The 25,737-nt window shown below is 45.5% G+C and overlaps 1 protein-coding gene across 2 annotated transcripts in view; it reads right to left on the bottom strand.

Annotated features, from left to right (window-relative positions):
* Positions 1-2,475: 2,475 nt before the first annotated feature.
* Dhdds (dehydrodolichyl diphosphate synthase subunit) overlaps positions 2,476-25,737 on the bottom strand; it is a 28,543-nt gene continuing 5,281 nt past the window's right edge. The window contains exons 4-9 of one of the 2 annotated variants that reach the window (XM_008836817.3): positions 20,854-20,996; positions 16,252-16,368; positions 15,384-15,485; positions 12,919-13,033; positions 10,758-10,865; positions 2,476-3,062 (exon numbers count right to left, since the gene is read on the bottom strand). In XM_008836817.3, coding sequence (XP_008835039.1) covers positions 2,823-3,062; positions 10,758-10,865; positions 12,919-13,033; positions 15,384-15,485; positions 16,252-16,368; positions 20,854-20,996 — 825 coding nt within the window. In that variant the 3' untranslated portion in view covers positions 2,476-2,822. The remainder of the gene's footprint in view (positions 3,063-10,757; positions 10,866-12,918; positions 13,034-15,383; positions 15,486-16,251; positions 16,369-20,853; positions 20,997-25,737) is intronic. The other variant, XM_008836820.3, reaches the window with a different exon arrangement.

Here is a 25,737-nt window from a genome sequence, read left to right as displayed (position 1 = left end):
GGAGGCGGCGGACGCGGGGCCGCGGCCGGCTTGGGTTCCCTCCTGCCCCGAGCTGCTTCTGCAAACTCCCAAGTTGCTGCCACCTTATGTAGTGAACTCCCCACTTCTCCCACCGTGCGACGCGCTGGGCACTTCTCGGCGCCTTTCCTTCCTGCTCCGGCTGGGGGCCCCGAAGAGCGGTTTGCGACGCCTGACTGCGCCGCCCCGGTCCACGGGAGCGCCGCTCGGGGGCCGGGCTGCCGCTTCTGGGGCCCAGGCTCGGGTGGGAAAGATGCCGGAAGGTCGGCTTGGCGCAGTCGGACGTACATCCTTTCCAGATGCCACCTTGGGGAACCCTCCAGGCACCGCACCTGGACAAGCGGTCCGCTAGAGGTGGGGTGTGGGTTTAAGGAGAGGCTCTCCGTGCAGGGGTGCCTTTCGGGTGCTGCAGGGCAGGTAGGAGCTGTCCTTTCAGCACCCAGTGCTCCACCGCCTCCCCAAACGCTGAGGCAGCACCCCAACATCTGTTGAGTGGCTCCTTTAAGTCCCTGCACGTCCGGCCCTCTGGACCCCGTCACTGCATGATGGAGAACAGCCGTCCACACCGCCTCTCAGTACTCCCCTCCCCCTCAACACTCCCTGTCTCGGATACTCTAGCCCAGCTGCCCCCACTCGACGCGGCCGCCGAGCCTGGGCTTCGCAGACGCCACAGCTGGCGAAATCCCTCCTAACAGTCAAGCTGGGTGGCTTTCGCTTGGGGCGAAGTAAAGTAGGGTGAAGGAAAGCGCTGGAAGGGTAGGAAACACGAAGAGGAACAGGTGTGACGGTTAAGGGGCTCCTCTCAGGAACATAGCGCAAAGCCAAGGGTACTCGCGCTGGCCAAATGCACCCGAGGGAAGGTACCAAAGGAAGGAAGCAAAACGAGGCGTTCTTGGTTGCAGTTAAACAAGCCTTACATCTAAAAATTAAAAACAAAAAACTCTGGCACCTAGAACACAACAGGCTAAGTATCTGCAACAGGGTGTTTGGCACTCAGGTAGGTCCCACCGGATTGTGAGGCAAGCGTTGAAGCTGGCTTGTACAAATCATAGCAGAAAGCAGGAGTTCAAATCAAGCATTCTGCAGCCCTTGCTTCTGGGCAGCTCGTCTCCTCTGAAGCAGCGCCTGCCTACTCCGCCCTGATTACCTTTCCCAGAACACAAGTCCTCAGGCACAGATACCAGTCCCATTAATCACCTCTACTGTACCCCAATCGAGAGCCTGAATAACCACGCATGCCAGGCAGATTCCGTTTGCTGCCGCCAGTCTCTCATTCCCGCCTTAATTGTAGGGCTCTGCATTATAGCCACATAATTCATGCCTCCCTAATTAAAGCTGTCAGCAGCCCCATTGTAAAGCTGGAAAATGTACAGCACCTGCTTTCAGGGAACCCTGTGCCAGAGACTGGTTGCAGAGACTGCCAGGTGTATAGGGGGTCTTGCCAAAGGGTGCATCGATTGGCTTTTGGTTGCGGTGTCTGGCATTTGTCTTCGATTCCGGGAGGAAAAAAATGGCCTAGAATCCCTAGTGCCAGCATCCAGGCACAGAAAGGGAGGGGTCCAAAGACTTCTTAACATGGCTGGTAGCAACCCACCTCTCGGAGGGAGGTGCTGGGGAAAGGTCTTATAGGCAGGAAGATGAGAAGACTGGAGTGCAGCATGTGTACCGTTTTCCTGGCTAGTGTTTACTGCTCTGGGGCACTTGAAGCAGAGACCTCAGGCAGACAGCTCTTCAGAGTAGTAATCCTCTCAGCAGCTCTACAGTGAGGCCTGGCAGAAGGGAAGGAGACAACCTTGACTACCAGCCTCTTCCTGATGGCGGCCTTGGCCCTTACAGGTAGAAGGCCTGGAGTAAGTTCTGCCATGCTGAGAATAAACTGCCTTCGGGCCTACTTAGGGAGTCAGGTCAAAGAGCTGTGAGGAGCTTAAAGACTGGGAGTGGAAATCAGTTTGAGTTGGTAAGGGCAGGAGGCAGTCAGCGGGAGAAATGCTTGGTTCTGCTGTATTACACAGAAATTGGCCTGTGTTGGATTAGACTCTAGGGCCTATAGGCCCCTCTGCTACCCTGTAGCCATGGAAGGGGTGGGTCTCACCGGGGGAGTGGAGCCTGGCCCCATGCCCCGCAAGAGGAGGAGAAAAGCTTGTGTGGGCTGAGTCAACAATAGGTAATTGGATTGTAATCAGGCAGCCTGGCTTCCTTGAGCCATTGGGGGCGCTGAGCCTTTCAGTGAGCAGTCAGAACTGCGTGGTGGGAGGGGTAGAGATTCAATAGCAAATCCCAGGTGGAGAGCCAAGGGGAGGAGCAGCAGATGGGCAAATTTCCTTTCTGTCTTTCCCATCCCTTTCTTCCTTGCCCAATAACGCTGGCTGCCTATTAGCTATTTACCAGTACATCCAAATCTTTTGTGAAAGTCAAGTGGGGAGGGCTAAGATGGATGGGTAAAGATCTAGGCTGAAGGAAGGCCTCTTCTGCATGTTGAAGGATTTGCTGGTGAAAAAGAACGTGCATCCCAAACAGGTGGATATGGAAGAGAGATGATAAATTAGGGTCCCCTTATCCAAATGGACTGTGACCAGACTTGGATTTAGTGTACTTGTGGGAGAACTCTCCTTCAAACTCCAGAGGGTCAACTGTCTCAGGTAGCCAAAGGTGTCTACGGGCAGCGGACCCAGCCTTTGGGGCTTCCAGCCAAGCAAGGAAAGCATGATTCATCAAAAGTGGGGAGGTGCCTTTCACCAAGAAAAGGGGGTTTTGGGGGTTCTGGAGGCAGAGGGCAAGGCAAAATGGCTGTTGACCAGCCTCACTTAGGCAGATGCAGTGGCCAAAAGTCCCAGCCAGTCAGCTCTCTTGAGTTCCAAGGCTTGCAAGAAGCCCTGGACTCGCTCTTCACGTCTGGCTGAGAGTTTGTGCAATCGTGTCCGTCGGAGCTGGGCGTCCCCACTGGCCTGGAGCCCCTCTTGAAGCAGCTGCTCTGTCACTGCAGCCTGGTCCCTCTCCAGCTGGTGCCGCTTCCGCTCTTCAGCATACATGTCCCGGGCTTTCTGCTAGAGAAAAGTAGGGTTTGGGGTGAGGAGATAATTTCAGGTGTGGACGGATCTGGGATGGAGAAGGTGGAGGTGGGGTGCATGCAATGTGGGTCACGTGGGAGTCTGTACTAGCAATCGAAAGGCTTCGGAGGGGTATGCAGAGGGTGGTACCCATATTACCCAGGCAGGACAGCAGCGGCTGTGGGTCTTTTTGTGTGGAAGTATCTGTATTCCTTAAATTTCTTAAGCTTGCACTTGGAGGGGAACCGGGTAAATGGTCTGACTTCTGATTCTCCTACCAACTAGCTTTTTGGCTTTGGGAAAATCTTCTAGCCTTAATTTTTCATCTGTAAAGTGGGGGTTGTGCCTACCTTGAAGAGAGGTTTAAAGGATTAGGGATAATAAATGCAAAATCCTGTCTAGCATATTAGCAGGCTCTCAGACAGAAACAGCAGTCTTGTATGTTACTGTTTACTGTATGCAAAAGCACTCACTGGGTCTTCTTGTGGTCTCCTAGGTTAAGGTGGGGGGGCCATTCTTCAACTTCCTGAGGTATTTTTCAGGGTCCAGCTCTAGGCTTGCCTTCTGTATGAAGACAGGCCTGACTATTGTGGCAAACAGCCCTCCTAGGAATGCTCTAAGAAGCAGGTTCAACCCTTTGGGGGCACTTATTGGATCCGCTTAGAGTAGGTTTTAGTATCCAGTCTGCTGTTTTTGTTAGAGCCACCAGGGTCCCTGGATTCAACTTTGACAGCAAGTGTATCCTGTACCTTTGGACAGCTGTACTGCCTAGGGGTGGGGGAGAGAAGCTGATGCTCCAGGTAAAAGCAAGCTAGACTGGGACACAGTGACACACAACAATGATCCCAGCAGACAGGAGGCTGAAGGAGGAGGACTGCTATGAGTTCAAGACCAGCCTGGGCTACACAGAGAGTTCCAGGCCAGCCAGAGCTACAGATTGAGACCCTGTTTCAAAGAAGAGAAGAAAAAAGAAAAGCTTATTTTCCTTTTTCTGTCTTCCTCTTTTTTGTGTGTGTGTGTGCATGTGTATTCTGTCTGGATGTGATTATACAGGCACACATGTATGGAGGACAGAGGGTAACCTCAGATGTTGTTCCTCGGGCCCTGTTTATCTTGTTTCTTGGGTCTCTTGGCCCTACACTTGCTAATTAAGGCTGGTGGAGAACCCAAGGCTTATGCCTGTCTCCACCTCCCCAGTGCTGAGATTACAAACACATGCCACCATACTCAGATTGGTTTTTTTTTTTGGTTTGGTGGTTTTGTTTTGTTGTTTTTTGAGACAGTCTCACTGTGTAGCCCCGGCTGGCCTGGAACGCACTATATAGACCAGGCTTGCTTCAAACTCACAAGGATCTGCCTGCTTCTGCCTTGTAAGTGCCAGAATTAAGGCCTACACCACAATGCCCAGCCCACACCCAGATTTTTAGGTGGTCCTGGTACCAAATTCATGTCTACATGCTTGTACAGAAAGCATTTTACCAACTGTGCTATTTCCTCAGGCCCCTTATCCTTTTGTTTTTGGTTTTCTGAGACAGAGTTTTGCTCTGTTGCCCAGGCTGGCTTTGAACTCTTGGCAGTCTTCCTGCCTCTGCCTCCTAAGTGCCACCCTGTCCAAGTAGGAAGTCCTAAAGGTCAATGTCTCTCCATAACCATATACAATCTTCCTATTTAGTAAACAACCAAAGGAAGTAAGAGCTTCTTTGAGACAGAGTCTCACACAACCCAGGCTGGCCTCAAACTTGCTATGCAGCTAGGGATGACCCAATACTCCTAGCTCCTGCCTCCACCTCCCAAGTAGATATTGTGTTCATAGCTTTTCTGGAGACAGACATTACAGGCTGGACAGATGCTCAGTTGGTAAAGCACCTGCCTTGCATAGTGTGAGGAGTTGAATTTGATTCCCAGAACCCATGTAAAAAGCTAGGTATAGGGGCTGGTGAGATGACTCAGCAGTTAAGGGCACTTAACTGCTCTTGCAGAAGACCCAGTTTTGAATCCCAGCACCCACATAGTGGCTAACAACCATCCGTGACTTCAGTTCCAGGGGATCCTTCTGTCCTTTGTGGGTACTGCATGACACTTAACATACATGCAGGCATAACACTCATGCATTAAGAAAAAAAAAAAAGCTAAGTGTGGTGGTACATGCTTGTAATTCCAGGCCTGGGAAGACAGAGACAAGAGGATCCATGGGCTCATTGGCTAGCCAGCCTGGCCTAATTAGTGAGCTCCAGGCCCATGGGAAACTCTGTCTCAAAGGAAGTAGATAGCATCCTGAGGGTGACATCCGAGGTTGTCCTCTGGCTTCTATATGTATACCCCTTCTACATGAATACACATATATAAAAAGCCTCATGAGCCAGGTGTGGTGGCTCATGCCTTTAATCCCAGCACTCGGGAGGCAGAGACAGGTGGATCTCTGTGAGTTCAAGGCCAGCCTGGTCTATATAGTGAGTTCCAGGACAGCTGGGACTACAGGAAGACCCTGTCTCAAAAAGACCAAAAAAATAAATAAATAAATAAACCTCATGAAGGGCCCAGAGCCAGATGTGGTAGATAACATTCTCAGCACTTTTCACGTATTAGCTTACTGACTCCTCGTTGCAAACCTAGAAAAGAGGTGTTCCTTTTTTGGTCTTTTTGAGACAGGGTCTCTCTGTAGCCCCAGCTGGCCTGGAACTTGATATGTAGACCAGGCTGGCCTTGAACTCACAGGGATCCACCTGCCTCTGAGCACTGGGATTAAAGAGTGTGCCAACACATCCAGCTTCCTTTTTTTCAAGATTTATTTACTTTTATTTTATGTGTATGAGTATTTGTCTGCATGTATGTGCACCATGTGTGTGTGCCTGGTGCCCATGGAGACCAGAAGAGGGTGTCAGATCCTCTGGAACTAGACATACAGATGGTAATGAGACACTATTTATTTGATGGGAACCAAACCCAGGTCCTCTGCAAAAGCAGCATGTTCTCTTAACCAGAGAGCCATCTCTTCAGCCCCCAAGAGAGGTATTCTAATCATTCTACTTCATTTTATAGATAAAATGATTCTTTGAAGGGTTACATAATCTCCAGTCACACAGCTAAATAGGCAGCAGCATTATTCAAAGTCAGGAATGTCAGAAAATACCTCTCCCTGGAATACAGTGACCATCCAAAGAACACCAGTTCTCTGATTCAGCCCAGTTTAAACTGACCAATGTGTTGAAGGAGGATTAGCAGGACCACTTCTCTGTCTTGGGAAAGTAGGTAAATAGACACTTTTTAACTCATCTGTTAATAACCCCTCATGGACCCCAAATCCATATAACTGTAGCTGAGGATCAAATGCTCTACACTGCTTCCCCTTCTCTGGCCTGATTCCCTTTATGGCTCTGCTCCCTGCTGACAAGTCCTACTGTGTTACAGTCCAGATCTCTCTTTGCCAGCCTCTACAATGGCTAGGTGGGGGTCTGGAGAGGGCTCAGCAGTTAAGAGCACCTGCTATTCTTCCAGAGGACCTGAGTTAAGTCCTCAGGTCAGGATGCAACTGCCTGCAACTCCAGCTCCAGGAGCTGATGTACTCTTCTGGCTTCTGCAGGCAGTTGCACATATGTGCACATACCCACACACAGCATATACACATACACATAATTAAAAATAAATAGGGGGCTGGAGAGATGGCTCAGCAGTTAAGAGCACTGGCTGTTCTTCCAGAGGACCAGGGTTCAGTTCCCAGGATCCACATGACAGGTAACCAGTTCCAGGGGATCTGTTGCCCTCTTCTGGCTTCCACAGGCACTGCATGCACAGGTGCACTTACAAACACCCTGGCAAAACAAACATAAAATTTAAAAAAAAAAATTTTTTTTTTAATTTTTTATGCTTGGCGTGGTGGTGCTTGCCTTTAATCCCAGCACTTGGGAGGCAGAGGCAGGTGGATCTTTGTGAGTTCGAGGCCAGACAGCTGGGGCTAGAGGGAGACCCTGTCTCAAAAAGACCAAGAAAAAAAGAGAGAGAGAAAAAATTTTTTAGATAGCTGGGTGGGGCTGGGCGTGGTGACATATGCCTTTAATACCAGCACTTAGGAAACAGAGGCAGGTGAATCTCTGTGAGTTCAAGGCCAGTCAGGGCTACATAGTAAAACCCTATCTCAAACACACAAACACCAAAACAAAGCCAACAGCATAATGGCTGGATGATCATAGGAAGACGGTCATGGTTCTTCAGATACCAAGATCTGTTCTCCAAAAACTGTAGTCAAGTTCCTTCCCCAAAATGCTAATCTAGTTTGGAGCCTGCTGCCCCGCTCTCTACCTGTTTCCTGCAGAAAAAGGGGGCAGACTGTCCTGCCTAGAGACAGAGCAGTTCAGATTCTGACACTGGGAACTTGGGTGTGAGGTCAGGAACAGGCATGGAGGTAGGAAACAGAGGGTATGAGAACAAGGAAGCATGCAGAGCCCAGCCTGACCACAGTACAGTAAGTTTTAAGAAGCAGATGCAGGGCTAGCGATGTGGCTCAGTTGGTAGAGTGCTTGCCTAGCACACTCAAAGCCCTGGATCCTAACTCCAGGACTGCCAGGAGTTTAGTCTCTCAGCTCTGACTCTTGCCACCCTGAAAGTCCTGAGTGATTTTTACTAAGGGCCTAATCAGAACCTGCCCAGCCTTTGATTAAGTCCTGTGGTTGTATTACCCCTGCCTACCAAGCTTTGAGAGATTAGAGCCTCATCTCCTGCCTTCCCTCTTAGACATCCTGGCCTCTAGTACTCGAGGACCCCAACTTTAGAGCCATGGTGTCCTCTGCCCTCTTTCATTACCTCTGTCATCTCTCTGTGTGTTCTTTATTGCCTTACTATAACTGACTTATCTTACATACTTGTTTACTTGTGTACTGTCCATGAGGACAAGAGATCTTGGCTGGCTGGTTAGCTACAGATTCTCCCATGCCCAACATCATGCCTGATTCATATAAGCGCTCAATAAACATTTATGGAGAGGACAGAACTTAAGTAACTCCTCTGATAATCATGTGTACAGCATCCGAAAAACTTGCAATAATAATAAAAGGCTTATAGGCATGCAAATTATAGGTCCATACGCAAGAATAGTCATACACAGAGACTTGCACAGGGCTCCTCTGAGCTTCATGTAGAGTCGATTTACTCTTTACACACAGAACTCTAATGTGCTGGATTAACTGTTTGTTGTTCTTTTGGCATAGTTGGTGTAAAGCAGGCAACAGGAAGGAAAGAGAAGGGGCTCTGTCACAATTAGCCACTGACACAGCAAAGCACCAAAGAGGAAGGACTCAGAAATACACAAGTCCAAAAGCCAGGTATTTTTGGATCATCAACTTCAAGTTAACAGCCCCACTATTCAAGGACACCACTGTACAAGGAAGTGCTTAAAGATGTCACCTTTCATTATCATTACCATCATCATTAGGGAGTATTCTAATCATCATCATAAGTAAGTGCAAGGTATATTGTAGGCGTAAATGAATTATGGGCAAGATATACTTTAGAAAATTTTCCATCAAAGGGTCAAAAAAAGCTTCAGTTCACAGAGAAAGCTTTGGTCATATGGGGAAATTTGATATTCACTTTTACTAGCAGCAGATAAATTTAGGTTTTGCTGGTTTTCTTTCACTTGTTCTAAACTTCCTTGTTCAATTTTTTTCATGTTTTTTTTTAAATTTTATTTTTGTTTTTTATGTGTATGAGTGTATTGCCTACATGTGTGTAAGAATAACCATGTCATGCAATGCCTACGGAGGTCAAAAGACAGTGACGGATCCCCTGGAACTGGAGTTATAGACAGTTCTTAGCTGGGAATCGAACCTCAGTCTTCTGCAAGAGCAGTCAATGCTTTTAACCACTGAGCCATCTCTCCAGACCCCAATTTTTTCATGTTTTGAGACTCAATGGTCAAACCTTCATAATTCAGGTGACTTCTGCCAGGAGTTCTGCAGACAGATTCAAGGATTCTGCTAAGCCCCTAAAACTATTCTATGTATTTGAACGATAAGTGTGGTTTTACAGAAAACGAATCCATTTTTCACTAGACATGTTCTATGGCTTACATAGTTTAAGTTCCCCAAAAGGCCACCAAGACCAAGGAGATTGAGAAGGCCCGATTTACATCATTCTTTCTTCCTGGCTATTATCTCTCCAGACTTAAGAAGCAGCTATTGTTTCAAAATTCAGGTTCCTAGTTCTGTGCCCTTGGGACATTTTGTTTCTCTGCTTCTGTTTTTATATCTGAAAAATGAGGACACCAAATCTGCTACATCTTGGGAGGGTTAAATAGACTTTATAAAATATATAAAATCAGGGCTGGAGAGATGGCTCAGTGGTTAAGAGCACTGACTGCTCTTCCAGAGGATCCGGATTCGATTCCCAACACCCACATGGTGGCTACAAACTGTCCTTAACTCCAGTTACAGGGGAATCCGACACCCTCTTCTGACCTCCACGGCATTGCACACGACACAGGTGCACTCATATACATGCAGGCAATACACTTATACACATAAAATAAAAATAATAAAATATATAAAATCACACAGAAGATCCTCAGTTTGTTAGCCATCCCTCCCCCACCATTAAGAAGGGTAAACCGAGGGTGGTGGCACATGCCTTTAGTCCCAGCACTCGGGAGGCAGAGGCAGGCAGATCTCTTGTGAGTTCAAGGCCAGCCTGGTCTACATAATTCCAGACCAGCTGGGCCTACAGGGAGACTCTATCTCAAAAAAAAAAAAAAAAAAAAAAAAAAGAATGGTAATCAGTTGCAAGCTACTGTTACAAAATTTGGTTATCAAAATTGAAAGCAGAACTCTTAAGTCCTGGTACAATGTAGCTTTACACAACAGAAAGACAATGCTATTTTATTCTAAATACTTTTTGGAAGAGGCTTGGACTCTACCCTTCCACTATTCACACTGGCTTTGAATTAGTAATCCTCCTGCCTCAGTCTCCCATGTAGCCAGTACTACAGCTGGATGTTACCAATTATGACCTTTTATTAGGGAAAAATGGACAATCTCTCTGAGAAGCCTTTTCCAGGGTCTTTAAGAGGCTAAAGATGTAGCGTGAACTTTATTCCTACTTCAGATTGATTATATGTCCCCAAGTCATTTTTTCTTCTATTTACATAAGAAACTAGGAAGACCTGATTTGAGTCCTTGGGAGCAGTCAATGAGATAACGCGTGTAAAATGCTCACAGTGTCTGACACGTAATAAATGCTAGCTATGATCATTAGAATGTTCATCACTATGTCTGTCAAGAAGTGCTTGGTGGGCTGGTGAGATGTGGGTAAAGGCACTCATCACCAAGCCTGACCACCTGAATTCCATCCCCAGGACTCACATGGTAGAAGGAGAGAACTGACTCCCAGAAGTTGTCCTCTGACCTCCACACACCATCTATGGCACACTCATGCCTGCACACAAACACACTGACACACAAATAAATAAAAGAGGGCCAGGCGTGGTAGTGCATGCCTGTAGTCCCAGCACTCAGGAAGCAGAGGCAGGCGGATCTCTGTGAGTTCAAGGCCAGGCTGGTCTACATAGTGAGTTCCAGGAATAAAATAAAATAAAATAAAATAAAATAAAAGAAAGAAAGAAAGAAAGAATTATAGAGTATGATTCTAACAAGGTGCCCCATCAATGCCAACCTTTACTTCCATCCCACCCAACGTGACTCATACCTGAAGTGCACTATGGTTCATCTGAAACTGCAGGATTGCCTCACAGAGGTTCCAAAATATGTACTCTGGCCACAGAACAGGTTGGAATACTAGGCAGGAATGGGAGGTCTGGGAAAAATAGGAAGAGAGTATGATTTAGTAACGCGTAGAGCTACAACGCTGGCCAGTACAGCAATGGCGGAGGCACAGGCTTGCAGGGCTCTAGCTGTTTCTGCTGCCAGCCCTGATTCCCTCATGGATGGGGGAGGGGTCATTTGAGGCAACTAGATCACCTGTCTGTGGCGAAGCAGAACTAGACTAGATCACCGTTTCCACCAGGATTTTTCTAAGAGCCAATTTTAGGACTATGAAATAACATCTGGATTATGTTATTGGCTCTTGGTCCTTGGAGGTCATCCAAGACACACACACAGTCAGATAAAGTCAGCGATGAGCAAATGGTAGCTGCCCTTGTTATTTTTAAGCAACAGTGTGGCACCATGTTTAAGACCACGGGTTCTGAGCCAAATCGCCTGGCGCTACCATTACATTTTAACTGGGTGAGTTATTTAACCTCTTTGGGCCTCAGCTTCTTCAAATGTAAAGTTGGATAATACAAGCATCTGGTTTTTAGGGTACTCAGAAGATTAAATGCACATAAAGGAAAACAAAGAACAGAGTGAATGTGAATATTCTTTGAAATATTTGGAGGCTAGCCTAAGATCTGCCTGTCATCTGTTCCCATGGCCGCAATGACTTGTTCAGAAATTGGCTTTGTCAAAAAACTTTGTTTCAGACAGTAGGGATCATTTCTGACTTGGTCACTGTCATATTTCCAGCACAAAGGAGGAATACAGCATTTTCATTCTGAAAGAACAATCAGCTCTTCCAGACTACTGTCCTCTGCTCATTTGAAGACGTGAGATTTCATGCTATCTAGGGTGGCCTTTTCTGCTAAGTCCTCTACTTTACCAGTGTGTTTCTCAGGTTTTCTTTCCTCTTCTCCCTCCCTGCTTCCCTCCCTCTCCTCCTCTTCTTTCTTTTTCCCCTTTCTTTCCTCTGTCTCTCTTCCTGCCATGCAATCCCAAAGTGTCAGGGATTGTGCTGGATAGCTTTAGTGTCAACTTGACACACCTGGGTTGAGGGAGCCCCAATTGGGGAATTGCCTCTATTGGACTGGCCTGTGGCCATGTCTGAGGGGCATCTTCTTGATGAGTGATGTGGGAGGGCCCAGCCCACTGTGGATGGTGCCACCCCTGGGCAGGTGGGCCTGTGTTGCATAAGAAAGCAGGCTGAGCAGGGGCCAGGGAAAACAAGCCAGTAAGCAGCATTCCTCCATGGCCTGTGCTCCAGCTCCTGCTTCCAGGTTCCTGCCCTGAGTTCCTACCCTGGGCTCCCTGAGAACTGCGATCTGGGAGTTGTAAGCTGAATAAACCCTTTCCTCCCCAAGTTGGTAGTGGTCAGAGTATTTTGTCAGAACAATGAAGAAACAAACTAGGACAGGGATCGAATTCAGGGCCTTGTGTATGTTGGGTAAGCAATGTGACACTGAGCTACATACCTAGCCTGCCACTGTGGTCCTTTTTTTATTTTTGTTTTTGAAACAGGGTTTTACTATGTAGGCCCAGCTGGCCTGGAACACACTACATAGACCATCCCAGGCTAGCCTGCTATCTCATAGCAACCTGCCTGCCTCAGCCTCCTGAGTGCTGGGATTAAAGGCATGTGCAACCACATCTGGCAACACTGTGATCTGTTAAATCTCAGTGTTCAAAGTAAACTTTTCAAATGTGATCTGAGTAGCAGAGTAGCCACAGAACCATGAGATGTACATATTTCCTTCAGCATATCTCCAGACATTAAATAAAAACATCTTCACAGGGCTAGAGAGAAGGCCCAGAAGTTAAGAGGACTTGCTGTTTGGAGGACCTGGGTTCAGTTCCTAGTACCCACCCACGTGGCAGCTGAAAACACTTCTTAACTCCAGTTCCAGGGGATCCAACACCCTCTTCTGGCCTCCGTGGACACTGCGTGCATGTTGTTCACTTACATGCATGTAGGCAAAACACTCATACACATAAAAATAAAGTCTAAAAAAGCATCTTCACTAGCTAGTTGTCAGTTCATTCATGTGGTTAGTTCCAGTGTTTGGCTGACCCAAACATACTTCAAAATGACTTACCTGCCAGAGCAAGAAGTCACTGAGGCGCACTTCTCCTGAGGTCCGTATCAAGATGTCCGGGTGAGGAGAGTGGCTGCTATAGAGGCACTTATCGAGCAGAGACTCAGAGACATCGCTAAGGTGAGCAGGGGACAGAAGCACGGGTCTCTTTTTGTGGTACTCTCCTGCGGAACTCCCACACACAGCCTTCCCAGTCTATAGGCCATCAAATACATCTACCAGTACACCCCAGCCCTACTGAGGACTTAAATCTTTACATCTACATACAGCATGTCTTTTGTTTTGGGGGAGTTGTGGGGCAAGGAGGTGCAGGGATTTAACCCTGGGCCCTGCACGTGCTAGGCAAGTATTCTACCACTGTGCTTCACTTTCAGCCCTAAATACATACTTATAATCTCTCTCTTTTTTTTTTTGGTCTTTTTGAGACAGGGTCTCTCTGTAGCCCCCAGCGGGCCTAGAACTCACTATGTAGACCAGGCTGGCCTCACAAAGATGCTGGGATCATAGGCGTGTGCCACCACGCCCAACATAATAATCTCATTTGAATAGATACAGAAGTGAGGCCCATACCAGTCCTAATCCCATCCCCATAGTTGGCATGAATTTGTCTTTTTTTTTTTAAAGACAAGGTCTATGAAGCCTTAGCTGACTTGCAACTTGGAAGTCCACTGTGTACACCAGGCTGGTCTTGAACTCACAGAGATCCTACCTGTACCTTCCTTCCAAGTGCTAAGATTAAAGGCATGTACCATGCCTTGCTTTCATTTTTATTTATTTACCTTCTCATTTGTTCATTCATTCATTCTTTCATTTTTGAGACAGGGTCTTCCTGTAGCCCCAGCTGGCCTGGAACTATGTAGACAAGGCTGGCCTAGATCTCACAGAGATCCACCTGCCTGTCTCCTGAGTGCTGGGATTAAAGGTATGTGCCACCACATATGGATTTCAATTTATTTTTTAAATCCCCTTTATCTTTTTTAAAGAAAATTATTTATCTTTATTTTGTGTGTATGAATGTTTTACTTGCACTTACATAAATGCACCACTCTTGTGCAATGCCCTCGGAGGCCAGAAGAGGGTATCAGATCCCCTGGAACTGGTTGTGACAATGTGGGTGCTGGCAAGCAAACCCTGGTCTTGCAAGAGCTCTTAACTCCTGAGCCATCTCTCCAATCCCTGAAATCTCCTTTATCTTGAATCATGTAAAACACATATACTTGCCAGGCGTGGTGGTGCACGCATTTAATCCCAGCACTCGGGAGGCAGATACAGGCGGATCTCTGTGAGTTCAAGGCCAGCCAGGTCTACATAGTGAGTTCCAGACCAGCTAGGGTTTCAGGGAGACCCTGTCTCAAAAAGACCAAAACAACAACAACAACAACAACAACAACAACAACAAAACAACATTAGAAGGGTCAGACAAACAGATGGCATCAAATAGTCCTCCATTCCTTCCAGCCTTAATAATTATGATTCCAGGGGCTGGAGAGATGGCTCAATGGTTAAGAGTACTTATAGTTCTTCCAGAGGACCCAGATTCAGTTCCCAGCAACCACCAAGCAGCTTAACTCCTTAACTCCAGTTCCTGGGGATCCAACACCTTCTTCTGGCCTCTGTGGGCACCAGGCACATATGTGATACACTCACATATATGCAAGCAAAACACTCATCCACATAAAATAATAATTACAATTCTACTATGTTAGCAATGATTAATGATTTTCCTTCCTTCCAATACCTTAATCTGGTGCTGTAAGATTATAACAGGAGAAACCTAGAAGACTCTCTTCCCCAACAACTGAAAATTCATTCTTGGAAACATACAAACAAGTGGCTATTTATTTTTATGTGTTTAAGTGTTTTGCCTGCAGATGTGTAAATGTACCTGTGCATGCAATGCCCATTGAGACCAGAAGAGGGCAACAGATCCCCCTCAAACTGGAGTTATAGCCAGTTGTTAGCTGCTATGTAGTTGCTGAGAATTGAACCTGGGTCCTCCAAAAGAGCAGCCAGTGCTCTTAACTGTTGAGCTATCTCTCCAGCCCATTTGTTGTTGTTTTTGGAGATAGGATCTCACTATGATGTAGTTTTAGGCTGGTACAGAACTCACTATATAGATCAGGATGGCCTCAAACTCACAGAGATTCACCTGCCTCTGCCTCCCAAGTGCTGGGATTAAAGGTGTGAGCCACCTCACCTGGTCCAAGGTTGTCATTTCTTATTGAATGGGATGGCCTTCACACCTCTTCTACTGTTTCTCAGGGGTTTCTTGGTGTGTGGTATACTCAAATTCTGAAAGCAGGCTATAATAAGCTGATCCTAAACTCTATTTAGGGGAATCTCCTAAATCTTTCCATGTGCACCTCTAATTTGAGTTCTGACCAAGTACATGGCTCAGGAGGGGTTTTAACATTTAGGGCAACCTGTTCTCCCTTTGGGTTACTAGGAGGGACATCCTGGGGTACCTGGGTTCTAGCAGGCCTTGCTCCACTCCCCACGCCATCTCTTTTACAGCATTGGTGATCTCATGACGAGACGTGTATGCAAAGCAGACATTGAGGAAACACCTGAGGATGGCAGAAGAGAATCATTTATCAAATGGGCACAAGGAGCAATGACTGGAGTCTCGGATTACAGAGCAACCCTTCCCTGGAGGGGTACAGACACTAAATGTCAGCTGTGCAAAATTTTGAAGGGTGAGACTTTGAGTTCTTCTGTGATTCCCAAGATTTCTTGGAATAACAAGACACATACTAAATGGCCTTAACTGCCTTCCTAACCTTCTCCCTCCCTCTACTACCATCTTACAGAGGATAGAATTCCACTGTGATCTAGCACAAGCAGAGAATAAAGAGGAGATTTGGCACAAAACAAACTCACAGCCAAACACTATAATTTCAAAGCTACGCACAATGGTGTCTGGATTACCGAACTTGGTTCCCCTCTCAATCTGTCCATGGGCTAAAGGAATGGGATAGGAAAAAGATAACCAAAAAAAACCCAAACAACAACAACAGCAACAAAACACCTCTTGAAAGATTTGGAGAGAAAAGGACTAGGACTACTTTATTTCTACTCTAACTCTTGTCCAGTTAAAATATGTATTTGTATGTGTGCTTGTACACACACATATAGTCAAGGGTGACAGTCGAATGAGAACTGTGTTTATATATGAGTACATACATATCTAACATGGTAACACCACTAGTCTGTCTTATAGATAAAAAGAGAAATTCTCTAAGCATCATAAAGTAACTCCTCATTGTACTTTGCACTAAATGCAAACCAAGAAAGCTCTGGATGTCTCCCTTGAGGGGCAGTCTGCAAACCTACTTGTTATAGTGCTTAGTGGCTTGTACAGCATGTGCAATCTTCTCCTGGAGGTCCAAGGGCAACAAATGCAGATCACCCAAGACGCGGATGCATACCCCGTGTTTCTGCAGCTTCTCCCTGATCAGGAAAAAGGAGGCAGCATTGTGACAGTGTACCTGCTGGGCTGGAGAAGGCAGAGTACTTAGTCCACCATCCTCTGAGGTACATACTATAATGCTCGCCTTTTTACAGATGAAGAAGCCGAGGTAAGGGGGATCAGAGTATTTGTTTAGACAGCTGTGTGAATGAACAGCCAGGTCTGAGCCTGAGGAGTCTAGCTACAAAGCCTGATTCCTAATCATCTCAGTGCTTCTACTCAGTAACTCCGAGACTGCACATGGGCAGAATGTACTTGCTGTTAACCACCCAGCTTCCCTCACCTGGGAAGCTTGGTGTTTGGGAATCAGGACTTGGTATTATGGGATATAGGGTTATCTGGCAGGTTGTGAAGGACTCTGATCCAGAACTGAAGGCCCCATTCAAGGCCTATCCACCTTATATAACCTTCAACCATATTTTGTCCAAGTCTGTGGAATAAGAACGGATTACCTATTTGAGGACCTGCTGGAATTACAGAAGATAAATATAGTCTCATCAAGGCAAAATCTGAATATGATGCCTAGATGTGAGTTCAATTACTTCAACTTAATAGCTGACCTTGCATCAACACCTGGCTTCGTAGAGCTCAGCCTCTACTCATCTCTGTCCCCTCATGTATGTAAACTGGTGACAGTCTTTCCTTGCCATATTATCCTGACAAATTTCTGTCATGTGAGAAGAGGAACACAGGAATGTTAATTTCTCAGAGGGCAGAGGCAGGACTTCCTTGAGGTCTGAAGAACAGCAAAGGCCCTGAAGGAGCCAGGAGACTGAGTTCCCAACCTGGCTCTGTCATTAACCTACTGTGGCCACTAACAAGGCCTTCTTTTCACAAGAGTTTATTCACTACCAATGAAATGCAAGTAGGCTAGTAGTTTTGTGTTTTTCATGTACGCGCGTGTGTGTGTGTCTGCACAGAGACCGGGGATAACCTTGGGTATCATCCATCTACCTCCTTTTAGGGTATTATCCATCTACCTCCTTTTAAAGACAGGGTTTCTTTTCTTTTCTTTTCTTTTTTTTTTTTTGAGACAGGGTCTCCCATTAGCCCCAGCCAGCCTGGAACTCACTATGTAACCAGGCTGGGCTCGATCTCACAGAGATCTGTGTGCCTCTGCCTCCCAAGTGCTGGGATCAAAGACCTGCACCAATGCCTGGCAAGACAGGGTTTCTTTTTTCTTTGGGTTTTTTTTTTTTTTTTTTTGAGATAGGGGCTCCCTGTTGTCCCAGCTGTCCTGGAACTCATTATGTAGACCAGGCTGGCCTCAAACTCAGAGATCCACCTGCCTCTGCCTTCCAAGTGCTGGGATTAAAGGCATGCACCACCATGCCTGGCAAGACAGGGTTTCTTATTGGAGCTCCCCCAATTAAGGATAGATGGCTGATGGCTGGCCACTGAGCCCCAGGGATCCTCCTGCCTCCTCTGCAGTAATGAGATTATAAGATTATACCATCACTTTTACACAGGTTATAGGGATCCAACTCAGGTAGCTTTTTTTTTCACTGTTGATTACAGGTGATTTTCATGTTCTTTTTGAATTTTTTTATTGAATTTTTGTTTATTTCTTTTTGCTTTTTTTTTTTTTTTTTTTTTTTTTTTTTTTTTGGTCTTTTTGAGACAGGGTCTCCTTGTAGTCCCAGCTGGCCTAGAACTCCCCATGTAGACCAAGCTGGCCTTGAACTTACAGAGATCTGCCTGCCTCTGCCTCCCAAGTGCTGGGACTAAAGGCGTGCACCACCATGCCTGGTTTAAATTTTTGTGTATTTCATACAGAAAATCATCTTTATGCTCCCTTCCCCTTTGGCACCCTCCCATAGCCCCACCACTGGAGTTCATACAGTCATTTGTGTTAAGGCCTATTATGTAAAATTAGTGTCCCCAGATGTCCCTCAAAGCAAGAACATCCACTGGGGTTTAGTCAGCCTATCTAGAGTCTCTCCTTTCAAGATCAGTTCTTCCTCAGCCAACAGTAATCAGCTGCCAATAATTCTTCGACTAAGATTGGGGCCTACTGTTCATTTCCACAGTTCTATGCTGGGCTTTTGTTTGCCTAAGTTTGCATGGGTGTTGTGCATGCTGACACCATTCCTGTAGGTTTATATGAGAAGGGTCCCAAAGCATCTGTAGGACCATTTCCATATGGTCACGCACCTCCTCCCTGGCTCTTACCATCTTTCTGCCCCCTCTTCTGCAATGGTCCCTGAGCCCTGGGTGGGTGGACCTCAATACAGGCGCCCTGTCCAAGGACCCACACTCTGTCAACTCTTATTCTCTGCATTTTGGCCATTTGTGTTCCTGGCTCTGTTACATGAGAGAGCTTCATAAATGAGAACTGAAAGATGCATTAGTGTTCTCTTCATCCCTTGTTCTATGTTCCATGAGTCTTGGGTGTAGAGGTTGCATCCTAGACATGCCACTTAGACAATTCACAGAAAATCTCTGTGTGTAGCCAGTGGTGTAACTCTGTAATAATCTCTGTCTGTTGAAAAAGCTACTTTGATGGGTGGTGACTTGGATATTGTTTACAGATTTAAGGATCCATATTTTGCACTTGAAATAAGTGCAAATAATACAAATTAATAAGAAATTAATTTGCCTAGGGATATGAGAGCCTTGGGGTTTTCTAAGATTTATGACCCCTCCAGCTATGTGTATTTGGCTAGGTTTACAATACCAGACATGAGTTTCCTCCCACTGAATAGGCTTTAAGTCCAATTAGGTAGCTGTTGATTACCCTCAAGATAAAAGTACCACTACTGTACCAATGTCGTTTGCTGTGCTGGTCACTGATGTGGTTTTTAGGCCTTGAAGCTGGGGTTGGACATCCATTGACGTTCTCCCTTACAAGCTTTTGTAGTGCTCTCCAAAGCTATGAGAGCCAGCCTTCATGGGAGGTGGCTTCCAGGTCAGTTCTAGCTCCATTTTGTAACTTATGCTTTTGAGGCAAGTACTTTACTGATTGAGTTATCTCCTCAGCCCAGGTTATTAGTTTTCAAACTTTCTTTTAGCTAAATAACTCTTTTCAAATAGAAGGTCAATAATATATGCTGGGTGTTGTGGCACACGCCTTTAATCTCAGCACTTAAGAGGCAGAGGTAGGCAGATCTTTGTGAGTTCAAGGCCGGCTGTGGCTACAGGGAGACCCTGTCTCAAAAAGACAAAAAAAGAAAAGATCAGTAATATACTATATACAAAAGTAAATGAACATTCTAGACCCACTTATCATTGGATTCTTTACCCAAAGTCCATTCCTCAAAACTCTAGAACAGAGAGAGATGGGTAGATGGGAAAGTAGAGGGGTAAGGAGAGGAAATTGTTGGAAAAGCACCTGAAGTCTGTTGCTCCAGTCAGGACTTCCTAAGCTAACACTGGCTGATTACAGCAATCTCAGCAGTTCCTGAAACTGATGTTACAGCAAGTTTAAGAATCCCTTCTCTAGCTGGGTGTGGTGGCACATGCCTTTAGTCCCAGTATTTGAGAGGCAGAGGAAGACAGATCTCTGTGAGTTCGAGGCCAACCTGGTCTATATGGCAAGTTCCAGGCTAGCTGGGGCTACAGGGAGACCCTGTCTCAAAAAGACCAAAAAAAAAAAGAATCCCTCTCTCTATTGGGCACAGTATAGCGCACCTGCAGTCCCAGCACTTAGAAAGGCAGGGGCAGGGCTGGAGAGATGGCTCTCAGCAGTTAAGAGCACCAGCCGCTCTGGCAGAAGACACGGGTTTGGTTCCCAGCATTGATATTAACAGCCATCCATAACTCCAGTTCCAGGGGATCCAATGCCTTCTTCTGACCTCTGAAAGCATTGCATGACATGGACGCACTTACATACATGCAGGCAAGACATTCATATGTATAAAATACATATAAATTTTTTCTTTTTATGCCTTGAACTCACAGAGATTCACCTGCCTCTGTCTCCCATGTGCTGGGATTAAAGGTGTGTGCCCCCACACCTGGCCTAAACAAAATATTTAAGAGCAAACTTGTTTTAATTATTATTTTTACTTTATGTGTATGAGTAGACCTGCAAGTGTATAAGCACACCCATGTCATGCGATGCCTGCGGAGACCAGAAGAGGGCATCGGATTCCCCTGGAACTGGAGCTGTAGTTTTCAGCCACGTGTGGCTCACGCTCACCTCTACCATTCTTTTTTTATAATTAAAAAAAATGGGGGCAAGAGCACTGACTGCTCTTGCAGAGGACCCAGGTTTGATTCCCAGCACCCACATGGCAGCTAACAACTGTCTGTAACTCCAGTTCCAGGGGAATCTAATGCCCTCTTCTGATCTCCTCGGGCACTGCATGACACAGGTGCACTTAACATACATGAAAGCAATACACTCATACACATAAAAATTTTTAAAAATAATAAAAATATTTTTAAGATCCTTTTGGATCCCTTAATAAGTTTCAGATAACAGGGCTGGTGGTAGGAAAGCAGGGAAAGGGATGATATCTTACTGTTCTTCCATCAAGCAGGTAAACTTCTGACGGGCCAGATCCAGAAGCCCATCAACCTCACTCTTGGAACGTTTGAAGTTCTCAATGCTGAAAGCGTAGACAGTTACTTCAAGGATGCCCAGGTTCAAACACCAGCGCAGAGTCTGAGGGGGAGAAAGTAAAGAGCTAAGACACGGGAAGAATGGGAAGAGATGCTTTGACTCTGAGTCAGAGTTGGAAGAGGGACTTTTCTCCACCCCAAACCTGGGTAAAGCTAGGATAACTTCAGCACTTATGTCAGAATAATGAACCAAAGAGAAAGAAAGTCAACATTCAAGAAAATGAAAAATGGGGCTGGAGAGATGGGTCAGTGGTTAGCTCAGTAGTTAAGAGTGCTTACTGCTCTTGCAGAGGATCTAGGTTTGGGTCTCAGCACCCACATGGCAGCTAACAACTAACTGTCTGTAACTCCAGTTCCAGGGGAATCTGATGCCCTCTTCTGATCTCCTCCGGCACTGCATGACACAGGTGCATTTACATACATGCAAGCCACATGGTAGCTCACAACCAACTGTGACTCCAATTCCAGGGGATACAATATTCTCTTCTTACTTCCATGGGCTCCTGCATGCACATAAACTCATACAGGGCCATATATATATATATATAATGAATAAATAAATCTTAAAAAAAGAAAAGCCAGGCATGGTAGGTAGTACACACCTTTAATCCCAGCACTCAGGATGCAGAGACAGGCAAACTCTGAGTTGAGGCCAGCCTGGTCTACATAGCAAGTTTTCAGTCAGCTGGGGCTATAGGAAGACCCTGTCTCAAAAAACCCAAAACAAATAGACAAATAAACAGAACAAAAAAAAAAAAAAAGAAAGAAAGAAAAGAGGGATGGAGGGATGGATCAGCAGTTAAGAGCACTGGCTGCTGGCCGCTCTTGCAGAGCATTCAGGTTCAGTTCCCAGCACCCACATGGATACTATCAACTGTCTGTAACTCCAGTTCCAGGGGATCAGACACCCTCCTTGACCTCCAGAGGCATTGTACCCCTGAGGTGCACTGACATGTTTGCAGGCAAAACACTCATACACATAAAATATAAAAATTAAAATTTAAGAGCTGGGTGTGGTGGTGCATGTCTTTAGTCCCAGGACTCAGGAGGCAGAGGCAGGTGATCTCTGTGGGTTTGAGGTCAGCCTGGTCTACATAGCAAGTTCCGGGCCAGCTAGGGCTACAGGAAGACCCTGTCTCAAAAAAAAAAGAAAAGACAAACTGAAAAATTTAAGGCTTTGTGTAGTGGGTCAGGTCTGTTATACCAGTATCTGGGAGGCTGACGCACAAGGATCAAGGTCAGCCTGAGTTACATAATGAGACCCTGTCTCAAAAAAAACTCAGAAAAATATCAAAAGAAACAGCCAGGATGGTGGTGAATGCTTATCATCGCAGCACCTAAAAGGTGAGGATCAGGAGTTCAAGGTCATCCTGGGATGCAAATTGAATTTGAGGCCAACCAAGGCTACATGAAAACAAAAAAACAAAAAAAGTAACTAAAAAGTATAATCTGTAGTTTACCTGAAAGAACTCTTTTCTGAGAGTGTAAAGACCTAGGTTCTAACAGAGACTCCACTGGGACTTTTTATGGAGCTGGAGGCAATCATTAATCTCTCTAGGACTAAATTCCTTTATTTGTAAAAAGGGATTATAAACCCATCCCTGATAAGGTGGTTAATCAAGAATATAAAAACATGAACATAAGTTTGTCTGTTTTGTTTTATTTCTTAGAGCATAACTTCATTATATGGCAGATTGAGAGGCGGGTTAAAGTTAGAGAATAGAAACAACTGGACCACTGGGCATATTTCATAGTTGGCAAAAGTTTTCTCATAGTTCAGCTATTTAGAAGAGACATTATTGTTTTCATGCCCAGTTTACAGATGATAAATCAACTCTGAGAGCCGATTCAAGTCAAGCATAACTTCCGGGAGTAATGGCACAAACTTAAGGCACTTAAGAGCCAAGCAGGAGAATCCTGAGTTCAACGCCAGCCTGAGATACATGAGATGCTCTCTATAAAAAAATAAATAAATAAAATAAAATAAATAAAGTAGGAGTATAGTTCAGAGATAGACTAGTTGTGTAGCATACACAGGCCTTCAGTTCGATTTCTTTGTTATTTGACATAGAATCTCCCTATGTGGCCTTGGGTAGCCTAGAACTAGCACTGTAGACCAGACTGGCCTTGAACTTGTAGCAATCTTGTCTCAGCCTTCAGTGTTGGGATTAAAGGTGTGTGCCACTACACCTGGCCTGCTTTATGCTTCACTGCCTTAATCCTCCTAACAGTCAGTTGCTAAACTAGTTAACAGAAGAAACTGAGACAAAGGGAAATTTCCTAACATTGCAGGTCACAGAGTTGTCACAAGAATGCTGCGAGCTTCTTTCTCTTTGCAAGAGGTAAAGAACAGCCTGCATCAATGAGTTCTAAGCGAAAAGCAATACAACACTTCTTTTTTTTTTTTTTCGGTCCTTTTGAAACAAGTCTCCCTGTAGCCCCAGCTGACCTGGAACTCACTATGTAGACCAGGCTGGTCTTGAACTCACAGAGATCCCCCTGCCTCTGCCTCCCAAGTGCTGAGACTACAGGCGTGCGCCACCTGCCCGGCACAATACAGCACTTCTATAGAGTGCTCTGGGACTTTTAAGTTACAGACCAAGTTTTCATTCCACATTTGCCACAGTGCACATGTGGAGGTCAGAGGACAAAACACAGGAATGGTTGTCTCTTTCCAATATGTGGATCAAGGGGATCCAACTCAGATTTTAAGGCTTGGTAGCAAGCACCTTTACCTGCTGAGCCATCTCTCTGGCCCTCATTCTACCTTTTTTTTTTTTTTTTTTTAAGACAAGGTTTCATGTAGCCTAGGCTGACCTCAAATCCACCATATTGCCAAGGGAGGATGACCTTGAACTCCTGGTTCGCCTGCTTCTACTTCCCAAATACTGGAATTACTGATGTGTGCCACTACACCCAGCTCTACTCTTTTTTTTTTCTTTTTAATATTTCATTATTTTCATTTTATGTGTATGAGTGTACTGCCTGCATGTATATGAGTGTGCCCGTGTTCTGCAATGCCATGGAGGTCAGAAGAGGGCTTTGGATTCCCCTGGAACTGGAGTTAAGGATGGCTGGTAGCCACCGTGTGGGTTCTGGGAATTGAACCTGGGTCCTCTGCAAGAGCAGTCAGTGCTCTTAACTGCCGAGCCATCTTTCCAGCCTCCCAGCCCTATTCTTTAAAAAAAATTTTTATACAGGATCTCCTTATATAGCTCTGGCTAGCCTAGAACTCACTATGTACATCAAGATGGCTTCAAACCTGCAGAGATCCTGATTCTGTCTCCTGAATACTGGGATTACAGGTGTATCCCAGCATGCTTGATTCAAGTAGTGCTGGGAATCAAACCCAAGGCTTCAGGCATACCAGGCAAGCACTCTGCCAACTGAGCTATATCTTTAGCCCCCATTCTTCTTCTTTTTTTGTCTTTTTCAGACAGGATCTCCCTGTAGCCCTTGCTAGCCTGGACTCACTACAGAGACCAGGCTGGCCTCAATCTCACCAAGATTTGCCTGCCTCTACCTCCAGAATGCCAGGATTAAAGGCCTGTGCCTGGATAGCCTTCAATCTTCTTGAAAGTTTGTTTCACAAAGGACTAGGGGGTGGCTTAGTAGAAAAGCATGTAACATATGTAAGACCTTGACTTAAATCCATCCCAAGGAACAACAAAACAAAATGTTAATTTTGCAAAGATTGACATATTTCTTCTTTCCTTTTTATTTTGCAGTACAGGGCATTTAACCCGGGTCCTTGCACAGGCTAGGTAACCAATCTACCGTCTGGTTTTATCCTCAATTCATTTTGTATTTTTTGTTTTGAAACAGGGACTCACTAAATTGTCAGACTGGCTTTGAACTCCATCTGCAGGCCAGGCGGGCCTTCAACTTACAGCTTCTAGCACCAGCCTTGCTGGTAGCTAGGACTGTGCACTCATGCTGGCCTCACCTTTTATTCTTACTGTTAAATGTGGTTATTTCCCAACTTACAATATGCACTAAAAACAGCATGTTCTAAGCTGGGAGTGGTGGCTCATACCAGTGGAGACAGGAGGATCAGGAGCTGATCAATCCTCAGCTACATAGTGAGTTCAAGGCCAGTGTAGACAATATGGGTCCCTATGTAAAAAAAAGAAAAAGAAGTTCACAACTTCTCTGTCAGCTTAATTCAGGTTGGTCTGCTAATCTCTCATAATAGCACTGAAAGGCCTGTGTCCTGAAAACTCCTTAGCACTGGCAAAACAGGATAGGTAGACTCTTAGTACTCCAGAAATGTAATTTCTAACTATTTAACCTAAAACGATACTATTTTTTTGTTTTGTTTTTTGAAACTGGGTCTTACTATGTAGGCCTGGCTGGCCAGGAACTCACTATATAGCCTAGGTTAGCCTCAAGTTCCTGCCTTAGCCTCCCAAGTGCTATGTATAGGCAGGCACATGCCTCCACATCTGGCTTCAAAAATTTTTTTTTCTAATTTTTTTTTTTAAATTTACTTTATGTATATGAGTGTTGTGCTTGCATGCATGTAAGCACACCTATGTTGTGCAGTACCCAAGGAGGCCATAAGTAGGGGTTGGATCCCCTGGAATTGGAGCTATAGACACTTGTTAGCCACCACGTGGATGCTGGGACTCAAACCTATGTCTTCTGCAAGGGTATTCAGTGCTCTTAACTTCTGAGCCATCTCTCCAGCCTGCTAAAAAAATTTTTTTTAATTTATTTTACTTTTAATTATGTGCTTGTCTATGTGTAGATATGTATATATTCATGCAGTGTCCATGAAGACC

The sequence above is a fragment of the Nannospalax galili genome, unplaced genomic scaffold (assembly GCF_000622305.1).
Source record: "Nannospalax galili isolate Female #2095 unplaced genomic scaffold, S.galili_v1.0 scaffold1258, whole genome shotgun sequence".
NCBI classification, from domain to species: domain Eukaryota; kingdom Metazoa; phylum Chordata; class Mammalia; order Rodentia; family Spalacidae; genus Nannospalax; species Nannospalax galili.
The sequence above is the reverse complement of the archived record's forward strand: the minus strand, read 5'-3'. Positions and strand labels throughout refer to the sequence as shown.